Source organism: Manacus vitellinus, unplaced genomic scaffold, assembly GCF_001715985.3.
Source record: "Manacus vitellinus isolate BGI_N305 unplaced genomic scaffold, ASM171598v3 scaffold_81_pilon, whole genome shotgun sequence".
In the NCBI taxonomy this organism is placed as follows: domain Eukaryota; kingdom Metazoa; phylum Chordata; class Aves; order Passeriformes; family Pipridae; genus Manacus; species Manacus vitellinus.
Genome location: NW_021940822.1, coordinates 580567 through 605019, shown reverse-complemented (window position 1 = coordinate 605019; position 24453 = coordinate 580567). Strand labels below are relative to the sequence as shown.

Here is a 24453-nt window from a genome sequence, read left to right as displayed (position 1 = left end):
TTGATGGAATTGGCAGTTCATGAACAATGTTCTGGAAATAACTTCCACTGGCTATAGGAGAAGGTTATTTCAAGTCTGTTCTTCTGCAGAGCATATTTCATCTAATTAAATAGCTTAATTAGCTAAGGGGCTAGCCTAGATTTGCAAAGTGTTTGCATCAAGGCAAACACTGTATGGACTCATGATCAAAACTCTGTTTTCAGGAGGCTAATTAGGGCCAAGCTGGACAACTTGTCTGCTCCATCACAGCAACAGTGTGGCCCAGCAGTGTGCAAACATGCTTCTGTGTGACTCTGCTCAGAGGAGAAAACGCTGGTGATAGAAAAGCAGATCATGACTGCACCATCAGGAGCCCACTGAATCCTGCAAGCTCGGAAGGGGAAACTGCAGTGCTATTGTCTGGATGGGGGTGACTTAGTAATACCTTCTGGTGGTGGAGGTTTCTGACTTTCAACAGTATTCCTGCCCCAACATGTCTGTGTGTTCCACAGGACCCTGGTTTCCCTGACAGCTGCTGAGGACTATTTTGATGTTGGAATCACAGTGGGGTGATAGCGTTTTTCTACTGTGTTTGCTCCGTGGGGTAGATGTCTAAAAGCCTGGGGTAAACTGAAGGCTAGCATTTCTGTTTATAACCAGGGTTGATACACATGTCCAGCCAGGAAAACATTAAGAAATTAAGCTATACAGAAATTAACAAAATGGTAATTAGCATGTTCAGAACCCTGGACTTTGGGCTCTTACTTAGCTTTCATTTTCCGTGATTCCCGCCGCTTTTCTTGCTGCAGCTGCTCAATTTTCTGTTGCATTTCCTCCTGCTTGGCACTGATTTCTTCAATCATTGACTTGGCATCGCTGAGCTCCTCCTGAGAAACAGGCAAAAGCACAGCATTCCCAGGGTGCCCATCAGCCTTATGCTTTGAATGCTGGCTGGTGGGCACTGAAGATGCTTCAGGGTGCTGTGAGAGTGGCTGTGTGATTAGACACTCTTCCTTTGCAAGTCCAGTGTGTGTCACACGTGCCATGCACAACATGGCAATCCTTAATTCTACAGGCAATTCACCTAACCCATGTGATGTCACATGATTAAGGCACTGGTGGGAGATGGACACTTGGGGCTTCATCCACCACCAGCTGAAAGCACTGGGAGGACTCCCGCCTTTTACTGGCATTTGGAGGTGGACCTTAGGAAGCACACTTCCCTCTGCAGTTTTCCAGCATGGGTATTCGCATGTTGCACTTGGTTCAGATCCCAGTGTGAGCACTCATATATATAAGCTTTTGCCAGTCAGGCCTTGGATCTGCATTTTTAGCCTGGTTTCCTAAGGAAATGAGGCCCTTTGTTACCTCCCTGTCAGCACGTCCTCCCTCAGGCAGTTTCAACCAAGCCTTACTTAGATGTAGAGCTCTGATGCATAAAGTTCCTACAAGTTTCATGAATGTGAGCAGTAGGATGAAGGGGAGAGACTCAAGAGTTTCTTGTAAACCAAAGTATTTTCCCCGAGCAAGGAGATAGCTTCACTGGGAGCTCAGCATTAGAAAAGTCAATATGGGCATGAGGCAGAGGGAGAGTAGCCTTTGCCCCTCCTGTTTCTTGCATAATTCCTTGTATCTGGATTTTTAAATCCCCTTTCCCCCTATAACAATGTCCTGGATAGCCCTGCCTCTTGTTGCTCTGAGACCTCTCCCATGCGTCTTTACACTTCTTGTTATCTCCCTTTCTCATCCGGCACCAAGGGCTCCTTTTCCCTGGTGCCATCTGTCTCCCTAGTCACAGGGTCAGTCATGGGCTTTTCCAGTAAGCAGCCCTCTTTAACTTCACAAGGTATTATTGACTCAGCAAAACCCCGTGGGGAAAATTTGCAGTTAAAACAATAAAAGAGTTCCTCTGCCTGCCTCCTCACACGCAATCATCCAGTCTCTGCATGGAGATGCTGGCTGGTTTAAAGTGTACATCAAGCCTTCTTGCTAGGCTATCTCTCCAGTCTTTTGTCTTTATCCTCTTGGGCCAGATCAAACTAGGCAGCACTTCCTCCCAGCCATGTGGGAATGCAACTTCAAAAGGCTTTAGGGTTTTGTGTTAATTCTCTGCTCCCCATGGCATTGGTTCCTGCAGGAAGTGCAGACCTGCCCCAGGGAGAGGTACGGGGCAGCCTGTGGACAGGCCATATGCCCACTGCATGTGCAGCCCAGAGCAAGGGTTGCTCGTGCCCAGGTAACTCACAGCACTGCCTCATGGACAATGAAGAAGGCTAAACAGGCCAGAGTATGGGCTACTTTTAGGTTGGAGCTGTCAGGGGAGACCCAAAGCCAAAGGAAGTACCCCAGCTCCATCCAAAACAATTGCCTGCTCATTTTCTTTGCAAGCAGGAAGTATTGATGGAGGCAGGGGAATGCTTCCCTGTGCCACACAAGCTAATGTGACACATGTGCAGCCTCCCCGCAGGTCACACTCCTACCTTGAACGTGTTGAGGGAATTCTTCATCTCAGCCACTTTCTCTTCCATGGCACAGCGGCAGCTCTTGACTTTCTCTTCCAGGGCATATTCGCCATGCTGGATTCGTGACAGCTCCTGCATTGCTTCTGTGAAACCTGCCTTCAACTCAGAGGCCAATGCCTGCAACTAGAGCAACCACAAACACGGTGGGTTCAGTCCCTCCGCCCAGGTGCAGGTGGTTGTGTCCCCAAGGGTCACCTGTGGCTCAGAGTGGCACGAAGGCTGGGTGTAACCCATCCTGTCCTCTTTCTCCTCCTCCTGTCATGGCTGGGAAACATGGGGGGAGGTTTGGCCCCTGCTGCAGCCTCAGTACAGCATAGGAGGTGTTTGTATTGGGCCATCAGTGTGCCCGTTTTAGGCTACGAGTTTTTTCAGGGTTCCTGGTGGTTTGCAGCCTGTCATCCTATAGAAGGAGAGGACAGTCTGAAACATGCCAAGAAGGTTTGCAATAACAACAGCCAGATTATTAGTCTCCAAAGCAGCTATGAAATCAAGAATGTGTCTGTTTTTGAGCAAGTCCTCCTCCCCCACATGCTCGTGGGGCTGGTACTCTCCCCAGACAGGTCTAACCCCTCGCTCTCCATGGGTTGTGGAGAAGCTCTGTCCTTTGTCAGCAGGCCCTTTCCATGGAAGGAGGCAGCTCTAACTCATGCCAGGGAGGGAATGGGAGGTTTTCCCCTGGCATACAGTGATGCTGTGCCCACTCTCCCTATTTTCTGTCCCTAGAGGTCCTAGCACTGCTGAAAGAGCTCACCACCTAAGCTGGAGGCAGCCAGTTGATAGCTGGGTGAAGCAGGAGATGGAGCAGGGCAAGCCAGGCTGGCATAGCAAGCAGACAAGGCAGGTGTGGAGGTGGGCAGTGAGGGAGGAAGGCAGCTTGCAGAGGGCTAAGCGGGGACACCCTCTGTGGGAGCAGCTCGGGCTGGTGACCCTGAACTCTGCCCCCACTGCTGTGAGAGAGGCGCTCGCTCTGCCTGCACAAAGCCCACAGCGAGGTCGCGGCCCAAGGCGCTTCGGTGCCAGTAGTTTTTACCTTTACAACAGAAATTCGGCCTAACATCTGGTTATAAACTGAGTCCAAAACTGGAGCACTGGTGGTAAGCGGACAGCCACCCCGGGGAACTCAGGCGCTTGAGTCCTGTAAATGGAGCAGAGATGGCTTCCGATACCTCGGGGCAATGGCATGCACCATCCTCCTCTGATCAAGACTGGCAGTGTCTTTACAGAGGATGTCTACCTGACATCCCCATTTCTACCCCATCGCTTACCCCACAGTTCCCAGTCTGATCTGGCTGGACACACGTTTCCAGAGCTGCCTGGGTAGAAGTAGCAGGACTGAGAGGAACCGGAACAGGGCAGAGGGGACCAGGAGGCTGAGGAAATCTTCCCTCCTCGGGCTGACAACCCTGACTCCCCAAGCCAGCTGGAGCTCCAGACCACTTGGTTCAACCCCTTTCCCCACCCCTCCTGGCCACAGTGACACCCTATGACCTCTGAGTGTAGCCTGAAGCCCCCCTGCTTGGGGCCATGCTGCTAGGGCAGGCAGTGACCGTACCGCTTCTAATGTCTCAGTCCAGATGGTCATGGCATCGTCAGACATACATGCCTGGAAAAGCAGGGAGGGGGATGGTTATAAAGTGCTGCAGCTGTGCAAAATGTTAATATTCCCATCCCCTGCTCACAGCTGCTTGATACACTTCCACCCTGAGCTGACATGGCCAAGGCACAGTCTGTCTGCCTCACCTGCATTAGGGCTGGGCGTCACATGCTGTCCTCCAAGTGAGAAGGGCTGATTCGTCAGATCTGTCCCTTCCAACTGAAATATGCTATTCTGTTCTATCCTATGCTATCCATTTTAGAGATCTCCTTCAGGATGGAGATGTCACAGCCTCAAGTCTTGCTAGCAGTGGACCAGTCCTGGAGCTGGCCCTGGAGATAACAATGTCTGGGGAGAATAAGCCCAAAATGAAATGTTTCTGCCAACAAGCCTTGCCATCTCCTCCTCAGATGCTTCCAGAAAGGGGGTAAACTAGGCAGAGACTTTGGTGTCCACGTGCACTGAAACACTCCATGAAAGCAGAGTTCAGCCAACAGGATGAAAGATTTGGACTAGAGGCTGGACAAAATATCCTCTGCTCCTAAGACAGCTGTTAGTTTGGGATTCACTGTTGGCCAGTCTCTGCTTTTGCAGTCACAGTGCTAGCTTAGTTTCTCTGTGTGTCCTTCTCAGTGCTCCAGACCCCAGCTTGGGTCTGTCCTGCCCGATATATCCTTTCTCAGCCCTATGCAGCTTGCAGTGGCTATTTCAGACACTGAAATGCATTCCTTTTGTTGCCACTTGATGAATGAATGCAGCCAACAACACCAATCAGCCACAGGCCTTGTACGACTGAACATGAAGTGCTGAAACCCTGAGAACTCCCTGCTCAGAGCACAGAAAGGAAACACAAACAGTCTTGTGGCATTGGATGCAGGGTTGATCCAAAATGAAGTGGAATGGTATACGAACAGCATGTTATCTTTGAACTCTTGCCAAGCGCAGTGTAGCTGTGGATTTTAGTTTGAGTTCATTTCTGAAAACAAGCTGTAGAAAGCCATCCTTTAAATCCCATAAGCTGTTACAACAGATGGAAGCCACTGAAGTATCAGCTCATGCTTATGTCTTGCCCAAGTGATTATGCCTACAGGACCAGGGAGATATTTCACAGGTTTGTGACCCTCTGGAAAGTCAAGACAATTCTATGTTTCTAAAGTTTTTAAGTGCAACACGTAGCAAAAGAGACAGATTTTATAATACAGCAACAGTTTAACTGTACTGTGTTGCCCTGGCTCACCTATTCATGGCAACAAATACCCACCTTAAAACTTAAGTTGTGGAATTTACGGAACACACCTTAACAACTTATGTTAAACTAACTAATGCTTAGAGGATTAATGAATCTGCATAGGGATCCCTTAGAAACCATCCAAGAACTGTTCAAAAAAAGCATTTAGGCATCTAGATAATTTAGTATCAGATACACATTTCAGCTCCCATCTGCCTTTGGAGTGCAGCCCTCAAACCTCACAAGCAATGCAGTGAGACATTATAAAATTTATATCCATAAAATGGCCATGAAATCTCCTTTGCTGAGCCTCTGCCTTTGTCTCACGTGCTGTACTGTGCACAAAGGGTGGACAGGACTGATGCTGCTTCCAGGACCAAAGGCAGCAAAGATGCAGAGCCTCCCCCTTTCTCTCTTGGTGAGTGCCAGCAATTTGAGACATTCGCAAAAGGTCGTGACTGTCCTTGCAGCCTAAAACTGTGTTCAGTCTTTGAGGCAGCCCAGGGAAGATGGTTGTGGCCAGGAGATGGGGATGGCTTATGGAAGGAAGGACTGGGATGGAAAGAAGGCATCAGAGCCTTGGTGAGCTGGGTTCACTGCCCTGGCTGCCACTGAGAGGATGAGAGGGAACCCTTGCTTCTATGAGTAGCTGTGTCCCCACAGATCTCCCCCAGCACTAACCAGGCTGTCCAGGACTCTGTCCCCAAAGGGGTGGCTATTTGCATCTGCCAACCTTGGCAGCTGCCTAAGGTCCTTACACTAGAAAAAGGGCCTGCTGTCAGGGACCTTGAGCTGAAGCCTGTCAAAACCAGCAGAAAACAGACTTGTGATAAAGAAATACTGTACATGGATAATTCTGCTATTATAAATATATCCTTGAAAAGAGCAAAGCCTTCTGTGGTCATGAAGGAGTACTCTGTTACTTCCCCCAGCTTATCTACTGCCCATCCCTTCACACATCTGCTGGGGCTGATCTGAAGGAGTCAATACACATTGTGTCACTCAAAAAAGGGCTGCCTGAGGACACTGCTTGAATCCAATCTGGCACAAAATCCAACATTTCCCACAAACCCTGGATCTGATTTTTCTGAGTTGTATGATGCATTCTTTTACCAGGGAACAACCAATTTCTACAACAGCTACTAACTCCTGTGTTTAAGGGCAGCACTTCTACAGCCAAGCATCAGGAAGGCTTGCAATGCCTCATAGCAGGAAAGCAGCAGAGCTGCAGTGATTTACAGTGGTAAAGAACCAGCCCTAGGAGTATATCCAGTATTTATATTCCTAGGCAAGGATGGTAGGAATATAGGCAGAGCAGCAAGGTAAGGACAGAAGAGAACGATGAAGGTGCTTAAAGGGGGCTGCAAGCACTTATCAGCTCTTGTTCCACATCTGCCCATTGTCCATAGGACCTTTGCTGAAGCAGAAGGGAAGAATTAGCTGGTAACTTTCATTTCAGGATTCATCAGGGTACCCACATGTTAGCTGGAAACCAACATGTGTGTGTGATGTTTCCAGCACACTCTTCCACATGCATTGGATCCACTGTGCTGGGCCCTTCAGCAACCCAGTCACAGCTCCTGCTTGGAGCTGCCTGGATGGGAAAAGAGGATGAGATAAGTACTGGTTCATGGAAAGCAGTTTCTTGTCCACTTGTCACAGTGCACTTACAAGCAGTTACAGGCATTAGTGTTGCAGTGGTGACAAGGGAGGTCTCAAATAGCCTGAATTTCCAGTTCAGGGGTGTGTTTCCTCTTTCATATTTCAGTTCCATATTGAACCAGACAGGGATTTAAAGTGCTTAAAACTCTGTTGCATTTCCTGCAGACTGGAAATGCGTAGGAAACATTTCATGTGGAAACACTGAAACTGTGTCTTACAGGAAGGACACTCCCTGGGCTGTGGTGCCGACAACCTTGTTGCATCTGTGGTGTCTCATTGCAGCAAGAATGTCAACACAAAGAGCGGCCACAGAGCTCTGGAGGACCTGATCATCCTGAGCCAATGTTGACTCCAAGACAGGGTTTCCAAGCTCCTGGCTGGGAAGCCAGGCAAAGATGCAGAAAGACTCAACACTCTGGCTGATCTGGATTATCAGGCAAGAGCACCCCATGGTCTGAGATGCTGTGAGGCTGCCAGGATAACCCAAAGCCCCATAGAAGACTTGGGCCCCTTCTGCAGAAGACACCCCTGCCCCATGTCAATCAACAGATCCTTGTTCCTAGGAGAGTTCATCAGGTTTGCTGAAAGCTCAAAGCTCAGCCATGAAATCTCCCTCCAGCCCAGTGAATTGACATTCTCTAATTGGTGCTAATGATGCCAGCTGGTTAATCATCTGAGCTCATAAATCACCTGTCTAAACACAACTGGTTGTGAGCAGAGAAATTTTACTGAAGGGTCTTTCAAGATGTGGCCCAAGATGTGATATGTATGATATTTACTCATGCAGTGTGCACATTTGAGTTGCCATGTTCCTCATACGTGCCTATATTTTTTCCTTCCACTTAATTTAGCTTTCTAACTACTGTTTATATATTAGTAACTCTTTAAACTCATGGAGTTATTTAGGGCATTTTGCTCATCTTTACCTGGGAAATCTGTGTTGCAGGGGTAGTCACAGGCACACTTTCAGTCCCTCCTGTGGGAATAAAGAACTTTAGTCAATTAAAATGACTTATAATGGTTGCTATAAATAACTGGAACAGAGGGTTTGAAGTCCCTCTTGAGGAACAAATCAGTTTTAAAGGACTCAAGTCTCACTTTAGGAGATCTGAACACCATATCGTTTATAAAATAAACTGCAATTATAAACCAGGAATAACTCACCTAAATCAGACCTTAAATTCACCTTATTTGCTGTCCTGTCTGGCCAAAGCGGATCCATGCAAAGAAGCGAGAAAGCCTGTATGTGCAATTAGGACTAAAGTGCTCCCTGTGAAGTTTAGTTCTGTGTACCAGCCTTAAGTAACAGGTTTTTTGTCCTAAAGCATTACTGATACGTTTCTCTTCTGAAATAGTAAATTTTGTCCTCTACTATATTTGTACATATTTCTATTATCTCCACAAAAGGCTGACCTGATCTGTATCTTTTAAGCCCTAAGTTATATTTTGTCACAATGCATTCCAAGCAGTAATCATGTCTCTTCTAACACCAAAAAAATACACCTTTTCATCAGTTTCATCATTCCTGGGGTTTTGTGGCATTGTGATCTCACCTGATCTTGTACAATGGACATAGACTTAACATTTCTGAAACAGACTTAGCTCATGGAGGAGATTATATCTGTTTTGCTGAAGTATTTTGGAGACTGCAGAGACATTAGGCATTAAACATAGAATCATAGAATCATTTGAGTTGAAAGGGTCCTTTTAAAGGTCATCCAGTCCAACTATCTTGATTGAACCCAAAATGTCTGTTTATTGTTTCCTCTTCTAATATTGTCTCTTCTGTGCAGAAACCTTTGGTTGTCCAACAGAAATTACTGCTGGTTGTGCTGCCATTGCCCTTTGAGGGAATTGCAGTCCAACAGCCATCAGTTCCCATGTTATTCCCTACATCAGGGTCCCGGGCTGGCCCTCACTTCCAGAAAATACCATGCTACTTAGTTCCTGGTCTAGATCGCCTCTCCTTGGCAATGCCACTTCATGAGGTGGGTTTTCTCTTGCTTCCAAGGATTTGCTTCACCTGTCTCAGCTGTCAGTCACAGACATGACCATTAACCCCATGCCCATTCTAGGAGAAGCCAAGCTCCCTCTTTCCATGCTGGCTGCAGGTGCTTGGTGTCTTACCCACCTGGGCCTTTAAGACCACAGAAATTCAGTCCTGCAGAGGCTGGAAAAGTGTGCAGGGAGGACTCTACACAGTCAGCCAGAGGAAAGCTGGAGCCTGGAAGTCAGAGCTATACAAGGCATAGCTACATTCTGATTTCTTTACCCCTGAAGTGGAATATGGGTTACCACCAAGGGCACCTATGAATTGGCCCTGTTCTGGTCTCTAGAATTTGTCCTGATTCAGAGGAACTTGAGCAAATTCCCCAGTGACTTGCAGAAGGGAGAGGAAGAGAGGCCGTGTGCTCCTCTCTGTCCATGTGCCACTTCCTGCCTGTGCAAGGGGCTCTCTTGGCTGTGGGGTTGGGTAGCTGGGTCAGACACTGACCCTCTGGGGAATATCCTCCCATGTTTCCTCTTGGGGAAACAAGGGGCAGGGGGCTGACTGGCAGAAGTAACTATGACTCCACACTGCCAACTGTTTGGGGTCAGAACTCATCAGCCAGCCTGCACCAAGTCCCACATTTCAAGTTTTAAATGACAGGTTGTTTTCATTTTCAGCTTTGGCCCTTCTGGGTCTTTTTTTACAGATTTTCTCTGCAACCCTGTGAACTAGAAACCGACTTTTGGCCTGAAGCTTTCTCATGATGCCTGGAGCTGAGGCTTGAGAAGGCAGCGGTGTGTACAGTGATCCTCCTCAATCACGAAAACTGAGGCCCATGCCTGTTCTGATGTATATGTTACTGCTGGACTCTTACTGTGGAATGCTAAGGACTGACCCAAAAAGAGCAAGAGGACATGTCTCTGAATCAATAGTACAATACAAACCAGATGCTGGGAGGACAGGGAGATGCTGCTTTTACAAAATGGTGGGTGTACTGAATGCTGAGCTTTGTGAAGGGCTAGAGGTGGCAGGTAGAAGCATAACACAGCAAGGAAGAGCCTTGGTCTCTCCTCACGTTTTCTTTGGGCATCTTTCAATCTGATATATAACACAGAGGGCCAGACTCCTGCCGAAGTCTATAGGGATCTTTCATTTGGGTTTGGTTAGGGATGAGTCTGTAATGTTCTTGGATATACTCAAAGCACGGAACTGCTCCTGAGCAAGACCAGAAATGGGGAAAAGGTCACTCCTGCTGTGACTTTACCTCCCACCTTTACCATGAGCACTCTCTGCACGCACCCAGTCAAAACCCCAGATCATTTCTATAAAGTCGCAGCTAAGAGCTGGAGCAGAGGAGGCTCCTCACAGTTGCACTGTGGGAAGCAAGGGGCTTTGGGGTTATCTCCCAGTTTCTGCAGTAAACATCTGCTGCCCGTGAGGGCATACCAATTAATTGGAAAAAATCCCTGAGTTAATTTCCTTTTCAGCCTGCTGTAGTGTAGGGGCCTAGGTACACAGACCTAATTTAATCCAATTAGAACAATAATAATAGAGAAATTAACTTTTCCATTACCCATGCCATGAATATTGGCACCACCAAGCATCTTTGAAGAGGGAAAGAGATGGTCTAGTCTCTCTCCTGAGCTGACACTTGTGGGCACTCCTAAAGCTGCTCCCACTGCTCATAGTTTCAAGGGTTCCTCAGCATATGGGCACAGTACCTCTGAGGTGGCAAAGCAGAGCACAGTGCAAAGGGTTTGGGGTGGAAAGCAAATACCACCAGCCTCACATTCTTCTGAAAGAAGCTGATAACCACTAAAACCCTGGATTTGAAACCCCTGAGCTTTGCAGACTTTCTAGAAGTGCTGCTGACTGTAGCAAGGACTGGTTGCATGAAAGCAATGTGGCCTGGACACATCTTGGTGCTTGCAGACCGGGACTGGTGCAGATGTCTGGGTTATGGCACTAACACAAACAAGAACACCTTGCTACAAAGCATTGGGGAAGAGAAGCAGATCCTCATCACAATGCCCTCATGTATGACACAGCTTTGTACATCCTAAGGCAGAGTTGGGATCCGAGGCAAGAAAAGGAATGACTTCCCACATTGGACGTTACATATGCCACAGGATTATTTTCCAGAGGGGGTAGGGAGGTGGTTCTAAAATAAGAGATAAAAACTTAACCCCCCAGGTATTTCTATGAAACTAAAAGTACTGAACATTTGCACACAGCTGCCATGGTTAAGAGGTGCTTTCAGGGGGCTGGATGGGGGCCAGCAGACAGGTCATATGAGAGCACATTTCTTCCTCACTGTCTTTCATACTATCAATAAGTGAAATAAGAGGGTGCTTTACCTTCGTGTTTGTTTGTGTCCATGGCTGCTATAGGGTGTGCGTCCTCGCAGGGACTCCTGTCCTCACTCTGGAGGGCTCTGGCTGGTCACTGGGAACATCCCATGGCTTAGAGCTGCCCACATATGAGCCCTGCGGTGGGTCAGCTGATCTGAACCCTGAGTGCAGAAAGATGCAAAAAGGGTTTATTGAGCAAAGATGCTCAAAGTTCAGAAAACAGAGGAAGGAGGAGGAATTTGAGAGGGAATGGAGCATCCTAAAGGTCTGTTTGGGTTCACAGTGCCTCCACAGACATAGTGGGTGCTGGTACAGACACTTCCCTCCCAGCCCAGGGCCACTTGTGCTTACATGCACAGGTGACTAAGAGGTACTATGTAATCCCACAGAGACCATTTGCTCAGCAAGATACTTCTTGTATGAACACTGAATCAAAATATGATGTAGTTTGAACAGCACATGAACAACTTGCATGAGTGCTCTGCATCAAAGAATCAACCTTTTCCAATGCAACTAATCACCCAAAATGTCTTTCAGGCCTGTGTTTGGGTCACAGAGAATATTGCCTTCAGAATGCTTCTACACAATTCTGCCAGCACTTTAGGAGGCACTTATACTGCCTTGCCTGCTTTCTCTGTTTGTTGTCTCTCTGACTTGGAGACATAGGAGTGCTGTAAGGCACCCCAAAGTGTAGAGATGTAGCCTCTCCAGGAACCAGGGACAACAGAGCATGATGCCATGCCCAAGCCACTCTCTTGGCAAAGCGTCTCATCAGTCTGGTATTGGGGTTAGGACATGTAGAACAGTCTTAAGATAATGCCTGCTTAATGACATGGACAGAGACACAGAAAAATGGATTGCACCAGCTCTTATCGTCATGGACCCTGCCCCACATCCACACTTCCCCTCCCCAGGATTTAATTCAAGTCTACTTCTGTCCAACCTTACTACTAAACTAGATTTAGGACTCTAGAATAACCTCCTACCTCCATTCCTGTTGGACATGGATATGCTGGAGGCTGATGTGAGTCATCATTAGCTTTGCTAATGGGACTGGAGTGGCCGGTGTAATTATGGCACAGAGCTCTGCTGACTCAGCTCTGCCAAGAGGACTGTGGTGATTCAGAGAAGTCTGGGATGATGTTTTCAGGGAAGTAGGCACAGAGAAAGGCACATAGCATTAAATGGGAGATGTGCAAAATATGCAAGAACCCCAGGTGGCTATAGGAAATCAGGGCAGAAGCAGTTGCTTCTGGAGCAGTCAGCAGTGTAGCTTGGGGGTCCCACACTTTCAACCTGAGAGCTTTTGAGTGTGGAATTCCCAGCGGAGGAACATGGTGACAGTGCCCATCCAACCTCTTCCTGAGGGTATGATGTGGACTGAAAGGCTTCTAGCCCAGTGCTGGAGGGAATTGGGGTTGAGCATCTTCTTAAGATTGAGGGTTAATGAAAGGATAAATTTATTTGTAAGAGAGCTGCTTATGAGATCACTTGCTAAGAAGATCCACTGACATATCAGGACAGAGGATCTTTTGGTGAGGCAGGTGGAAAAACTGAGCAAAGATGGAGGGACCATTGATGAGGGCTAACCCCAAAGCTAGACCAGGTTGCTCAGGGCCACATCTAGTCAAGATCTGGGTATGTCCCAGGCTAGAGGATTCTCAGCCTTTCTGGGCCTTTCCCAGGGCTGCACTGCTCCCATGAGGAAGACTTTTTTCCTTACGGCCAGTCAAGCTTTCCCTTGTTGGAGCTTGTGCCCCTGGCCATTTATCCTTTCTTTCATTGTGTCAGTGAGAAGAGCCTGACTGACTGGACTGGTGGTCCCTGTTAAGTAGTTGCAGGTGGCTGTAGAACTCCTTCAGCCTTCCCTTCCCCAAGCTGGACAAACACAATTCACTCAGCCTCTCTGTGCTCCTGTGCTCCAGCCCTCTTCAGCAGAAAAAGAAAAACTTATTTCTTTTTCTGATAGGTATTGCAGAGAATGGCAAGAATGTCATTTGCTTCCAAAACACATAAAAATGGAGTTGTTTTTGAAGTAGTTAAACCTCCTCTCTTGTAGTTTTGTTAAGTTTGTGTCTCTCAGTGAAACAGACCTTTAAATTCAACTTCAGTAGCAGCTTGTTGTGTAGCAAAGTTGTTAAAACTTTGCCCCCAATTTAAACTAGTCAGTGCCATGAGGCTGAGGCTCTTGTCGTTAGGCTGTTGAACTGGGACTAGTGTGTTTAACAGAGAACTGGTTTCAAAATTCAGAATTGTTTTTGCAATGTCGGGAGAAAAGGAACAAAAGGAAAGACAAAACAGATATGAAAGAAACGTGAACTTCCTCCGTTTTCACTGAAAACAATGAAAACAGCTTTTTGCTGGAAATTCATTAATTTTTTTCTCTTCAACACATTTTTACCCCTTCTGCTATTAATATTTTACCATGCCAGTTATAGCAATATAACAGTATATAATTGTTAACTATTCATAATTAATAATAACAATAATAATAAGCAAACATCAATTAGTATAATTAGTATGAAATTAGTTGTATTAATAGACCATGAAATACACTAAGTGCACAGCCTGTCTTAAAGATTTTATAATTTTATTACCCACTTGCTGAATTATTATGGGGATCACTAAGTTTCCAGTGACAATGTGACATTTATACCTCTGGCCTTCACAAGTCAGGATGACCATACCCTGCCAGACCCGAGAACACTGGGGGCATGCAAAAATGAGAGCATCTCATCTGTACTGTTGCACAGCCTTAAATGGGGGAGTCAAGGGACTGTAATGCATGAGCAAACAATGTATGAACAGGTTGCAATGGCAGGCATCCAGAATTAAAGGCATCCAAAAGCCAGAATTAAAGCATAATTCCGTTGCACCAAGTGCTCTCTACTTCCACTCTTAGACCAGCTCCCTTAAGATACATGTGTCTCTGTCCCACTGTGGCCCAGCACATCACCAGGCCTATGGCATCAGTCTCACAGGTGGTGACTGAGAGTGAAGGATGCATCTGTGGCACGCTCCCTAACACATGGACACCTGCAGTTGTCATGGGAGGTGATGCCCCTGAGAGGAGAAGCTCATGGGAGGGCATTCACCCCTCTGCTATGCTACAGATAATGACATGAAATGTCTTGGGTCCAGTACAAAGGAAGAGGTTTGTCTGATATGAAAAAACCTACATGAGATTTAAATAAGAGAGAAGTAATACTTGTAGAAGAATCTTCATATGAGTATGTGTCATTGCCTAATTACTTATGTTCTGTTCTCATACACTTTCAACTCAGGGCCACACAGGGTTGGTGTAGCCCTTTGGCATTGATCTTGTCTCTCAGGTTGTTAAAATTCTGTGGGTTCCTGGTATCAGAAGTAAGTTTTTCTTTATAGGGGGAACTCAAAACAATACCTGTACAGCATGAAGGTTTAACTCAGGAGCTTCCCCATTACACTTGTACAGACAAGGACAATGTTTAAGCACAGTCTGTGTCCTCTGTGGAGCTCAGGAGTGAGGCTTTGAAACTGGGACACCGGGGATGCCACCATCCTCTCCTGCTCCAGGCATACCAGGAGCTCTGCTATATGACTGCACTGCAAAGTAGGTTGACCTTGGTTAAGTGGGTCCAGAAAATCTTACCTGTTTTACCAGAGTAACTGTCTTTGTGTGTCCTCTACTTGCAGCCTGCAATTTCCAGAATCACCCCTTAGTTCTTTGTTACATTAAATAATGGCATTACATTGTCTATTTTCCAGCATTTAGGGCTCACTGCAGGACTCTGTGAATATGTATATATTGCCTCTTTCTGCCTGGTTCTTCTGAACTGCTTAATATAAAGAGCAAAACTAATCAGTCCTTCCTCATCACTAACAGACAGGACATGAACCTCTCCACGCTTTGAAGTGAATGCTTGTCCTCTGTTCCCTCTGACTGCTGGGTGGGGAAGCTGTTAACACTGTCCTCACCACTGACCAGGGTTTTGGTCAGCCTGAGCTGCCTGAACAGTGTCTGGCTTGTGCCTAAAGGGTGCAAAAAGGGGTTGAAAAATAGGGTTGACATTTGGCCCTAAGACCCTGGATGTGGGCTGCTTGGTCAAATCCTGCCTCTGCTGGCACTGGATAAGTCCTAAGCTCACAGCAGAGTCCAGGTGAGCCTTGCATGGCTCTAGTTCAACTTCCTGCTCGAATCAAGACTAGTGTCAAACTAGATCAGGTTCCTCAGGACTCTGTCCAGCTGGATATTTCTTCAGCTGGAGTCTTCACAGTCGCTCTAGGCCTTCCAGTACCCTGAGGAAGAATACTTTTCTTTACATCCAGTTGGGGTTTCCCTTAGCTGTAGCTTGTGCCCATTGCCTTTCACTGTGCACCTCTGGGAGGATTCTGGACTACATCTGCTTTACAGCCCCCTTGAGGCAGTTAAAAGCTGGACAGGATTTCCCCCTCCATCTTTTTGTCTCAGTACTAAGCAAGTCCCACACCATTAATCCCTTCCTATATGCACATACATGAATGCATGTGCACATCAGCAGCAAGTACAAGCCCTCCATGAAGCTGCTTTCCTAAACCACTATCAGACCTCCACTCATGGCAAATCCAAAGTTTGCCTGATATGCCAGCCCACCACAAGGGTAGTTCCCTCATCAACAAGATGTTATTGTTCCTCTGCAAGCTCCCCACTGGACAGGCTCAACACCCAGTCACATGAAGCCATCAGCAGACTGTCTTGGCCTGCAATTCAAGCCCATGGTCCCCTGCTTTAGGGACAAGAAATGGCAAAGACGTGGTTATTTCTTCAGAGTTGAGCATTAAAACTCATTTACATTCTTGCAGCTTCTATCAAGCCAGAATAACATCTTTGGAGCAAAGCCCAGAGAATAATTTCGAGATGTTAAAGCCACCACATTCCTCCATCATGGCAAAAGGATGTATTTTCCCCTTTTGTTTTTATCTTCCCTCCAGCAGCCAAATCTGCTGAGCCTAAGAACCAAAGCTGAGTGCCACCTCTGCTGTTGGTGATTGCCATGCTGGCCACTGGTGACCACCAAAGAACCCTGCCCTGGTGCCTTGTACAGGCAGCTGGTGCTGCAGCCCCTCCCGCCAAGCAGAGCAGGCAACCAGTGAGCACTAACAGAGCCTGAGCCAGCACCCACTTCCCATGAGATCCCCAAGGGAGAAGGAGGGATGGGGAGGTCCCAGTGAGTTGCCTTCTTTAGCTATCCCCCAGGCACAGGGCCGAAGGCTGGAGCAACAAGGCTGGAGCGATGTGCTGCTGAGGCAACACAGGGGTGGGTTTTTTTGCACAAAGCTGTGTGTGGTGGAGAGAGGGAAGGCAGGTCCTGCAGCCTGCACTGCATTTATGTGACCATGCTCACCCTTCCAGTGCTCCCCCCACATGGAAACAATCAGCTGTGCGGAGGATCATGTATTAAAAAGACGGACAGACAACACCAAGCATCAGCATGCAAGCAGGCAAAGTTCAGTAAAGCATTTACAGCCTAGCCTTGGTGGACAACAGCTACTATTTGGCTTTCTGAGCCATTCTGCTTCTTATGAAATTGTGACATGGGCAACAGTGCAGGGAAATCCATATGCACTTTTGCTACTTCAGTTGTTAAGCATCCACTGTTTCCCTAAATAAATGTTTGGGATCTTCCTGGTGACTGTCTCAGTCCTGCTGGCTGAAATTGCTGCTGTTTTAAATATCCCACTTGGAAAGCAACCCCCCCTCCTCTAAAGAGAACAAAAAAAATCCATTATTTCCTCTCATCACTCTTGCATTTTGTCTCCACCTAACTCTAATGTGGTTGTCATTCAAATACTTCAATTCAGCACAATACTTCAATTTAGCTCTTAGATGGTGAGAGCAAAAAAAAAGGTCTTTTTAACTGACATTTTAGAGACCTCACTATAAATGCAGCCTCACAAAATTGTCCTGCACACTAAGGAGCTCCATCTCCACACAGAGTTTTAGAAGAAATCAGCTGAAAATAACTGTAGGCATTGAAGATGCAAAGTACTTTAAATACTTTAAGTCCTTTATGTGCTGCACACACGATATCAAATTGTTACAACTCTTGCTTTTTCCAGTAATATGAAAAATGGTATAATTAATCCCACTCTTCATCCCATTCCGAGCACATTTTAAACTTACCCCAGGCTAGCTGAAGATCCTTCAGCACCGGCGGTTGCTAGAGTTGGGAATTAGCACTGTGCAAGACAGGAGAGAGAGCAGAGCAATGGTGGCTCCCAGGATGGGACTGTCACATGCTAATCACTGATTTGAAACGCTAGCATAACAAATGCCTTCTAATTATATAATCTTCAGGTCACATCCTCGCATGCCCATGTAAAAATCAGGACTGTGCACTTGGAAGAAGATGATACAGATTTTCTTCCTTTTTAATTAGAATTGCCCACTGCTGCAGAGGGAGGGTGAGAAGCCCTGTGAAGTGACGAGAGAGCCAGGTGCTGATGTGGTCTGTGCTACTTTGCCAAGCTCAGAGGATCTTAAGTACCTCCTGTAGCACCCAAACAAGACAACTTCCCGTGTACGGGGACAGGGAAATGGGACTAGCTCCTCCCTACTTTCTTTGACACCGTCTCTTACCAGGCATGGCCTCGCTAGGGATGCCAGGGCCAAGAGGGCTCAGGGGCCAAGAGCAAGACTGCCAAAATAGCCAGGGCAGGGGAGCAGGAATCACCAGCACTTAGTATTTTCTGTTTCTTGTTAGGTCATGACAAATTTTCTTTGAGTAAAAACAAATTAGGTCTTGGAGGGTGGGGAGCAACAGCCCTCCACACCTGCTCCATTTCTTCACTTAGGAGGATCAGCCCTTTACTGGAGGGCTTTTTGCTCCAAAGAGCATCAAGAAAGCATGTGGAGAATGCAAGTAATCCAAGGCCAGGTGTCAGGGAAATGTGTCAAGGAAAAGTTTGAGCCAGTCCAGTGAGCTGCTCTGAAGGGTAAGAACATGGAGACATAAAGGAGGAGGCACAGTAACAAAGGGCAAAGTAATTTCTCCCTGAAAGACAAAGATCTACTTCAAATATACCCTTCAGGCAGAAAACCTGAAATGTAAAACTGCACAGACTAAATCAGTATAATTGCTGTGCAGCACAGATAAATGTGGAGCCTTAGCAAATGAGCTGAAAGGACAAGCTCCTAAATTAACAGAAGCTCTGTGGAAGATGCTGCTACCTCTGAAGTCAAGGACTAGGGACAGAGGACACAGTATTTCTTTTTTTGGAGCTGGCTATTTCAGAAGCAAAACACAACAAAATTGAACAAAATAAAATTATAATTCTGAAGGAGTTTGCCAGAAAGTGCATTTTTGTTGAGTCAAAGATACCCATGAATTCAACAAACAGTTCAAGCTAGGAAGGGTTTGGTTTTTAATAAATAAGATGAATCTATGAACAAAACATTTCAAATATGGATTTTCTTACAGGCAGTTTAAGAAGAGGGGCTGTAAGACATTATATTGCCAAGTGATCCATGAGCTGCTTTGTTTCAGATGGCCCAGTATGTCTATTTGCTGATAATGTGCTGGTTTTTCATTTTGCTAATAAACCACAGGGCCCAAGATGTTTCTGAATCCTATCAAAATTAGCTGTGTATTTAAAGGCACATCTGAAGGAACAGCACTTGTACATTGTGTCTTCAAATGGAGGCAAGGAGTGGTATTTACTAAAACTCCATTAAATATCTGGCAAGCAAAGACTTGACACATTTTTTCCTGACAGCACTGGTATGTTGTGTTTTGTTTGGTTTTTTTTAACTAGAAAGTAGCTTTTCTCTTTTATAAAGCAAAGTACTTAGATTCATAGCGTAGAGACATTGATGACCAAATGCAAACAAAAATGCAAATAGATTTTTCTACTTAGATTGCTTAAGACTTTCCAATAGGAAATTCCAGTCACCAACTGCTGCAGTTATGAATTCACCCTACCCAACTTCATTTCTTTAAAGACTTAAAGAGACTTCAGTTGATCAGTCTGAAAAGAAAATAATTTTATCTGCTATTAGCGTGCATGCTCAGAGGTCATTTTTAATTAAGACATGAAGAAATCAATGCCTGTTGAAAACTGGTTACAGCTGTTGAGCCCAGAGAGTTGCCTTTAACCCATGCTGCTGCCTGTACCAAACAGCTGCATTTTCAACTTCTGCTTCAGTCCCACTGCTGCAGAGCCATGAAGTGTGCCACTCCACTCCATTTTCATCTTAAAATTCTCCTTCACCTTCCTTACTGTATTGACAGAAATCCAGCCTGTTGAGAATGCAGTCCCTTGCTCTGGCAGCTGATGTGGCCAGGAATCAGAAGCTTCCCAGTGTAGTGTAAGTACCTGCCTTAACTTTCTCCAACATTGTAGCCTGTAAAAGTTTTGACCTACAAAGCATGCAAGTTATTCATCCAAGGAACATATTCCCTTCTTTGCAAAACTGGATGTATACTAACGTCTTCTCAGCATGCATCCTCTGCAGGAAAAAACAGTCATGATTTGAAGTTAACAGGGCTTAAGTCCTATTAAATTTATCCTGGCTTTGATGTATGGCTGATGTATGCAGCCAGTTACTGTATGATCTTCCTGTAAAAATCCATCCTTTCATGCTTTTCCCATCCTGCTATGCACTGTTTTGGTAAGGTGCAAGGATTTACAGCCTCCTGTGGGGAAAAAGGTAACTGCCATGTGATGTCAGTCCTCACAAACCACATATTTCTGCTGATCTTTGGAAGCTGTGATCAAGCTCATCATTATACCTGGAAAACTGGTATAAAGCAGAATTGTCTATGCATCATCATCCCTTGCAAATGAGGGGAAAATAACTTTTAAAATCAGTTACTGGAGTCTTGTTTGCCTTAAAAAATGAAGGCACCTGGCAGTTGCAACAAGTTGCTGTGGTTCTCTCATGAAAGCCACAGTGAACTGGTGAATTGGCACCTATCTTGTGTAAGTGCAAAGTAGCAATCCTGAAACTTGGCAAAATAGTTTGCAATAGTTTGGGCTGTCAGGGACTCGTTTTTGTGGCACGTATTAACAGTCACAAACCTGTGTCAAAAGGAGAAGTTTGCATTCCCTGGTGAAAACAGAAGGGGCTGGCAAAGATTGGATCTCTGTTACCAAGGGCGTGCCTACGTCAGCATTTTAGTTACTTGACATCAGAAGTTCAAATCAGAACCAGATGGTTTTCTCTACAGATCAACTACTAGTGACAAGCACTGTGCTGGCCTCTCACAGGAGAGTACTGGTATCACCCTAAGATTTTTGAGAGAAAATGCCTGTGAAGCTCCATGTGTGATCTACTGCTGAAGTGATGAGTACTCACAGATTTAACTTCACACAGAATCCATATCTGTCATCTAATACATAAGGAAAAGACAGACACTCTGTAGCAGATTTTAACATGCCATTTTAATAGAGGTATAAATTAACTCAATATGTTCTAAAGTATTGAAATAAATTTTTCCCCCAAACATTAGAGTTTGCCATACAAGTTTCTATTTTGTATCCAGGTACATTCTATAACACATATCTCATTTAGAGTTTGACACCTTAAAAATAGAATTGGTCATCATGCTAGTACTATTGTGACTATTATTTTTGGTCAGGAGGGTAAGACGGAGCTTTGTTGGGGTTTTTTTTGAGGAAAGGCCAAATATTAACAAATACACATTTTAGATTTATTTCAGATACTGGACTGGGGGAAGTACTTAAAGAAAAATTAAACTTAAATCTAGCAAATTTGACAGGCAGACAATGCAAACAGCTTGAAACAACAGCTCTCAAAGAGGTCTGAACTGTTCTATTTCTTTGAACTCTACCTGAGCCCAGAGACCTGGTAATAAAAAGTGGGTGGGTGAAATAGCCAACTTGAAAACTCGTGACTGGAAATGAAATACGTACTTTGGACTGATCTCATGAAATGGACACAACTGGGATAAGCAATCTCAGGTACCCAGTGCAAGTTTCACTGGTAGCAAAAGAAACCTACTCCTACGTGGGGTGAATTTTATTTGGACATTACAACTTATAAAATCAAAACTAATAGAAAAGTTTACACAACTCTTCCATTTCAAACATACTTGTTTTCATTGAACAGTCCAAGGTACTTTGCTCCATTTGGAAATTTGCAGGTTCCAGCCCTGTGAAACGTCTGAATTCCCCTTTGTAAGCTGCTCCAGAAGGATGTTCTAGCCTTCCAGCACCATTAATCTGCATTTGAGAGATGAAGAAAATGGTTAATATTTATGCTTACATTTTTTATTTCCTTTCATTACAATTTCCTTTCCCACTGCTGCCTTGGAGTCTGCTATCACACTCAGATATGATAAAGCAGGGGAAAGTGACTATGACAGATATACCTGTTTCTGCTTTTACAAGGAATTTAGGTAAGAGCTTAGAAGTTTGGGGTTGGCCATAGTGTCCAATAAACCCCTCCTCTGCTGGTAGTCTCATGGGATTTTAACAATCTATGCAGCATGGAACTGCATATAACTCCTTTACCCTGACAGCCTGAGGGGTTAATTAAATTTTTCAGAATTTCTTTCTGTGAATCAAGGCAGAGCAAACCTTTCATTTGTCAGCCTAGGTCACTAAGCCACGCCTGGGGATTTGAATCTGTGCTGTGAAGCACTTCTATGCCATAATCTTAATTCTCACCGTTGCACCAATATTTTCATAAGAGACCAAAAAAAAGGCCAGACTAGATCCAGTAAAGTCACAGACCACTATTTGTATCATTTCAAGGACTGTTTCCTCTACAGTGTCAACAAAATAAGCAATTTTCCTATTCTTCCTCAGTAATTCCTGGGGAACTGAGTAACCAAGGGCAGCCACACGACAGTGTAGCTGTTGATGACTAGAGCTCCCATTTCCTTGTGGGATGTGTGTGTGGTGTATATACACACGCAGGAGAGCCCACGCTGCGTGCACAGCCCATTCAGGCAGGGCTTTCACAGTGGGTGTATGTGTTGGGCACCACCAACACCACACTGACGAGATGTTTCATTGGGACCTGTCTCCCAGCAATGACTGGTGTGTTTGCAGGAGCCTCGGGAGGCTGGAGGACACCTGAAGACTCCAGATGTGTCAAGTCTTCAGACTGGGCTGTGACAAGATGCCCAGGTGGAAAAAGAGCCTGCAGCATTCATCTGATCCTTTTTGGGTTATGACTTTCCTTTTTGTGCCTTTTTAAGGGTGGATATACTGATATTCCAAACACAGAGGAAGTTTAAAATGAAGGAATACTTAAAACTACTTTGTCGTTTTTCCAGCTGCTGACACACATAGTTGCATTGGCCCCGTTGTGAGGCATCGAGCACACACTCAGGTGTCCTTTTGCAGTTCCCCTCTAGAAAACAAGAGTGATGGAAGACAAGTATTTTCACTTCAAGACAGAGAGCATCTGAGAGGCAAAAACCCAGGAGATCATGCAATGCATTTCTTCTGTTGCACAGAGCTGTTTCTCAGACCTGACTCTCCATCTCCTGTGGACAGGCTGTTCCCAGAGATGGCCCCATGGAACAGGCACCTTTGGGTGGCACAGAGTGTGAACCAGCAGCAGTTTTATGAACCATTTTTCCGCCACTGAGCCCCGTTGTGGAGGTGGTGGGGAGCTGGCCTGGGACAGAGCAGATCCCAGCGGACCATCAGGGCAGTGGCTGTGGCCATCTGCAGGAGGACCCTGAGGAAACAACCTCAGGGCAGCTGCTGTGTGTCTGGGTTGTGGGGTGTGGTGGTTCTCATACAGCCAAACCAGTGCAGAATTTTTTTTTTTCTGGTAGGATTTTTTGCTTTAAACTCCAACTTGGTACAGGTTGCCTGGAGGAGTTGTGGATTCTCCTTCCATGGAGGCATTGAGACTCAAGACCCGATGGGATGTGCTGCAGAGCAGCTATCCTGGGTTACCCTGTGTGTGTAGGGGATCTGCAGAGGGGCCTCCCCCCCTCAGCAACACAGCTTTGGAGTCTCTTGTCACTTACATCACCCTCACTCTGAAGCTGGTATAGCCTTCCTCCCTTTTGATCCCACATACTCAGTTTTGGAGTTAAGGTTGGAGAAGACCACCAAGATCACTGAGTCCAGCCATTAACTCAACACTGCCAGGCCCACCACTAACCCATGTCCTGAAAGTGCCACATCTACATGGTTTTTCAACACTTCCAGAGATGGTGATTCTACCACTTCCCTGAGTAGCCTGTTCCAAAGCCTGACCACCCTTTCCGTGAAGAAATATTTTCCAATACCCAATCTAAGCCTTCCCTGTCACAACTTCAGGCCATTTCCTCTGGTCCTGTCACTTGTTACCTGGGGAAATAGACCGACCCCCACCTGGCTACAACCTCCTTTCAAGGGAGTCTTAGAGAGTGATAAGGTCTCCCCTGAGCCTCCTTTTCTCCAGGGTGAACAACCCCGGCTCCCTCAGCCGCTCCTCATACGACTTGTGGGTCGGTGCAATGAGAACCTGCCAAGATTTTCAACTGCCATGTTTGTCTTTATTTGGGAATATGAAAGATACTTTAAAAAACCACTACAGCCAGTGTCACTGTTACAGCTGCTGGCTGAAATTCAAGCGTACATATACATACACACATATATGTATACATATATATATATGTACACACACACACACATATATATATTCCAACTGATGCCTCAGAGCTTTTTGGATTTTTTAAATTTTGTAGATTTTAGAAGTAGTAAATGTAGATTTTAATGTAGCTGTATTACATCCCTTACCCTGTAGCATAATATTTAAACATACCCAACCCTGTTACCCCATTTCATATAAACCCCTCTAAATTCCGTTAGCGTGTTTAGTCTTTTTTTCAAGGTAGAATTGTAGAAAAGCCTGGATCAGAAGGTATCACACAGACACAGCGACCTTCAAGCCCAGAACTTTGGAGGAACTCCAAGGACTGTGCGTGCTGCGAAGAAGATGAAGATGAGGAAGAAGGGGTCCCACACACCCACAGACCCAATTCCCGGAGGGCAGAACGGGGCAGAACCGGGGATGGATAAATCGGGGACTGGATGGACCTTATTATAAAGTCACAGAACCACTGTCTGGGCGGGTGCGCGTCATGTGTATTCCCTGGGCCTCAGGCCTGAGATCAAAGGACCTACTCTCTTTATTT

General features: G+C 45.8%; 2 protein-coding genes across 2 annotated transcripts in view; both read right to left on the bottom strand.

Annotated features, from left to right (window-relative positions):
* Positions 1–17650, bottom strand: part of ARHGEF33 (Rho guanine nucleotide exchange factor 33) — a 32015-nt gene extending 14365 nt beyond the window's left edge. Inside the window, exons 1-5 of the mRNA XM_018085472.2 lie at positions 17469–17650; positions 11333–11487; positions 7912–7961; positions 2460–2624; positions 745–866 (exon numbers count right to left, since the gene is read on the bottom strand). Coding sequence (XP_017940961.1) covers positions 745–866; positions 2460–2624; positions 7912–7961; positions 11333–11354 — 359 coding nt within the window. The 5' untranslated portion in view covers positions 11355–11487; positions 17469–17650. The remainder of the gene's footprint in view (positions 1–744; positions 867–2459; positions 2625–7911; positions 7962–11332; positions 11488–17468) is intronic.
* Positions 17651–20726: 3076 nt separating this feature from the next.
* Positions 20727–21719, bottom strand: MORN2 (MORN repeat containing 2). Its single transcript, XM_018085471.2, is given in 2 exon segments — positions 20727–21469; positions 21472–21719. Coding segments are annotated over 2 exon segments (144 nt in total). The 5' UTR covers positions 21536–21719; the 3' UTR covers positions 20727–21389.
* Between the last annotated feature and the right edge of the window lie 2734 nt (positions 21720–24453).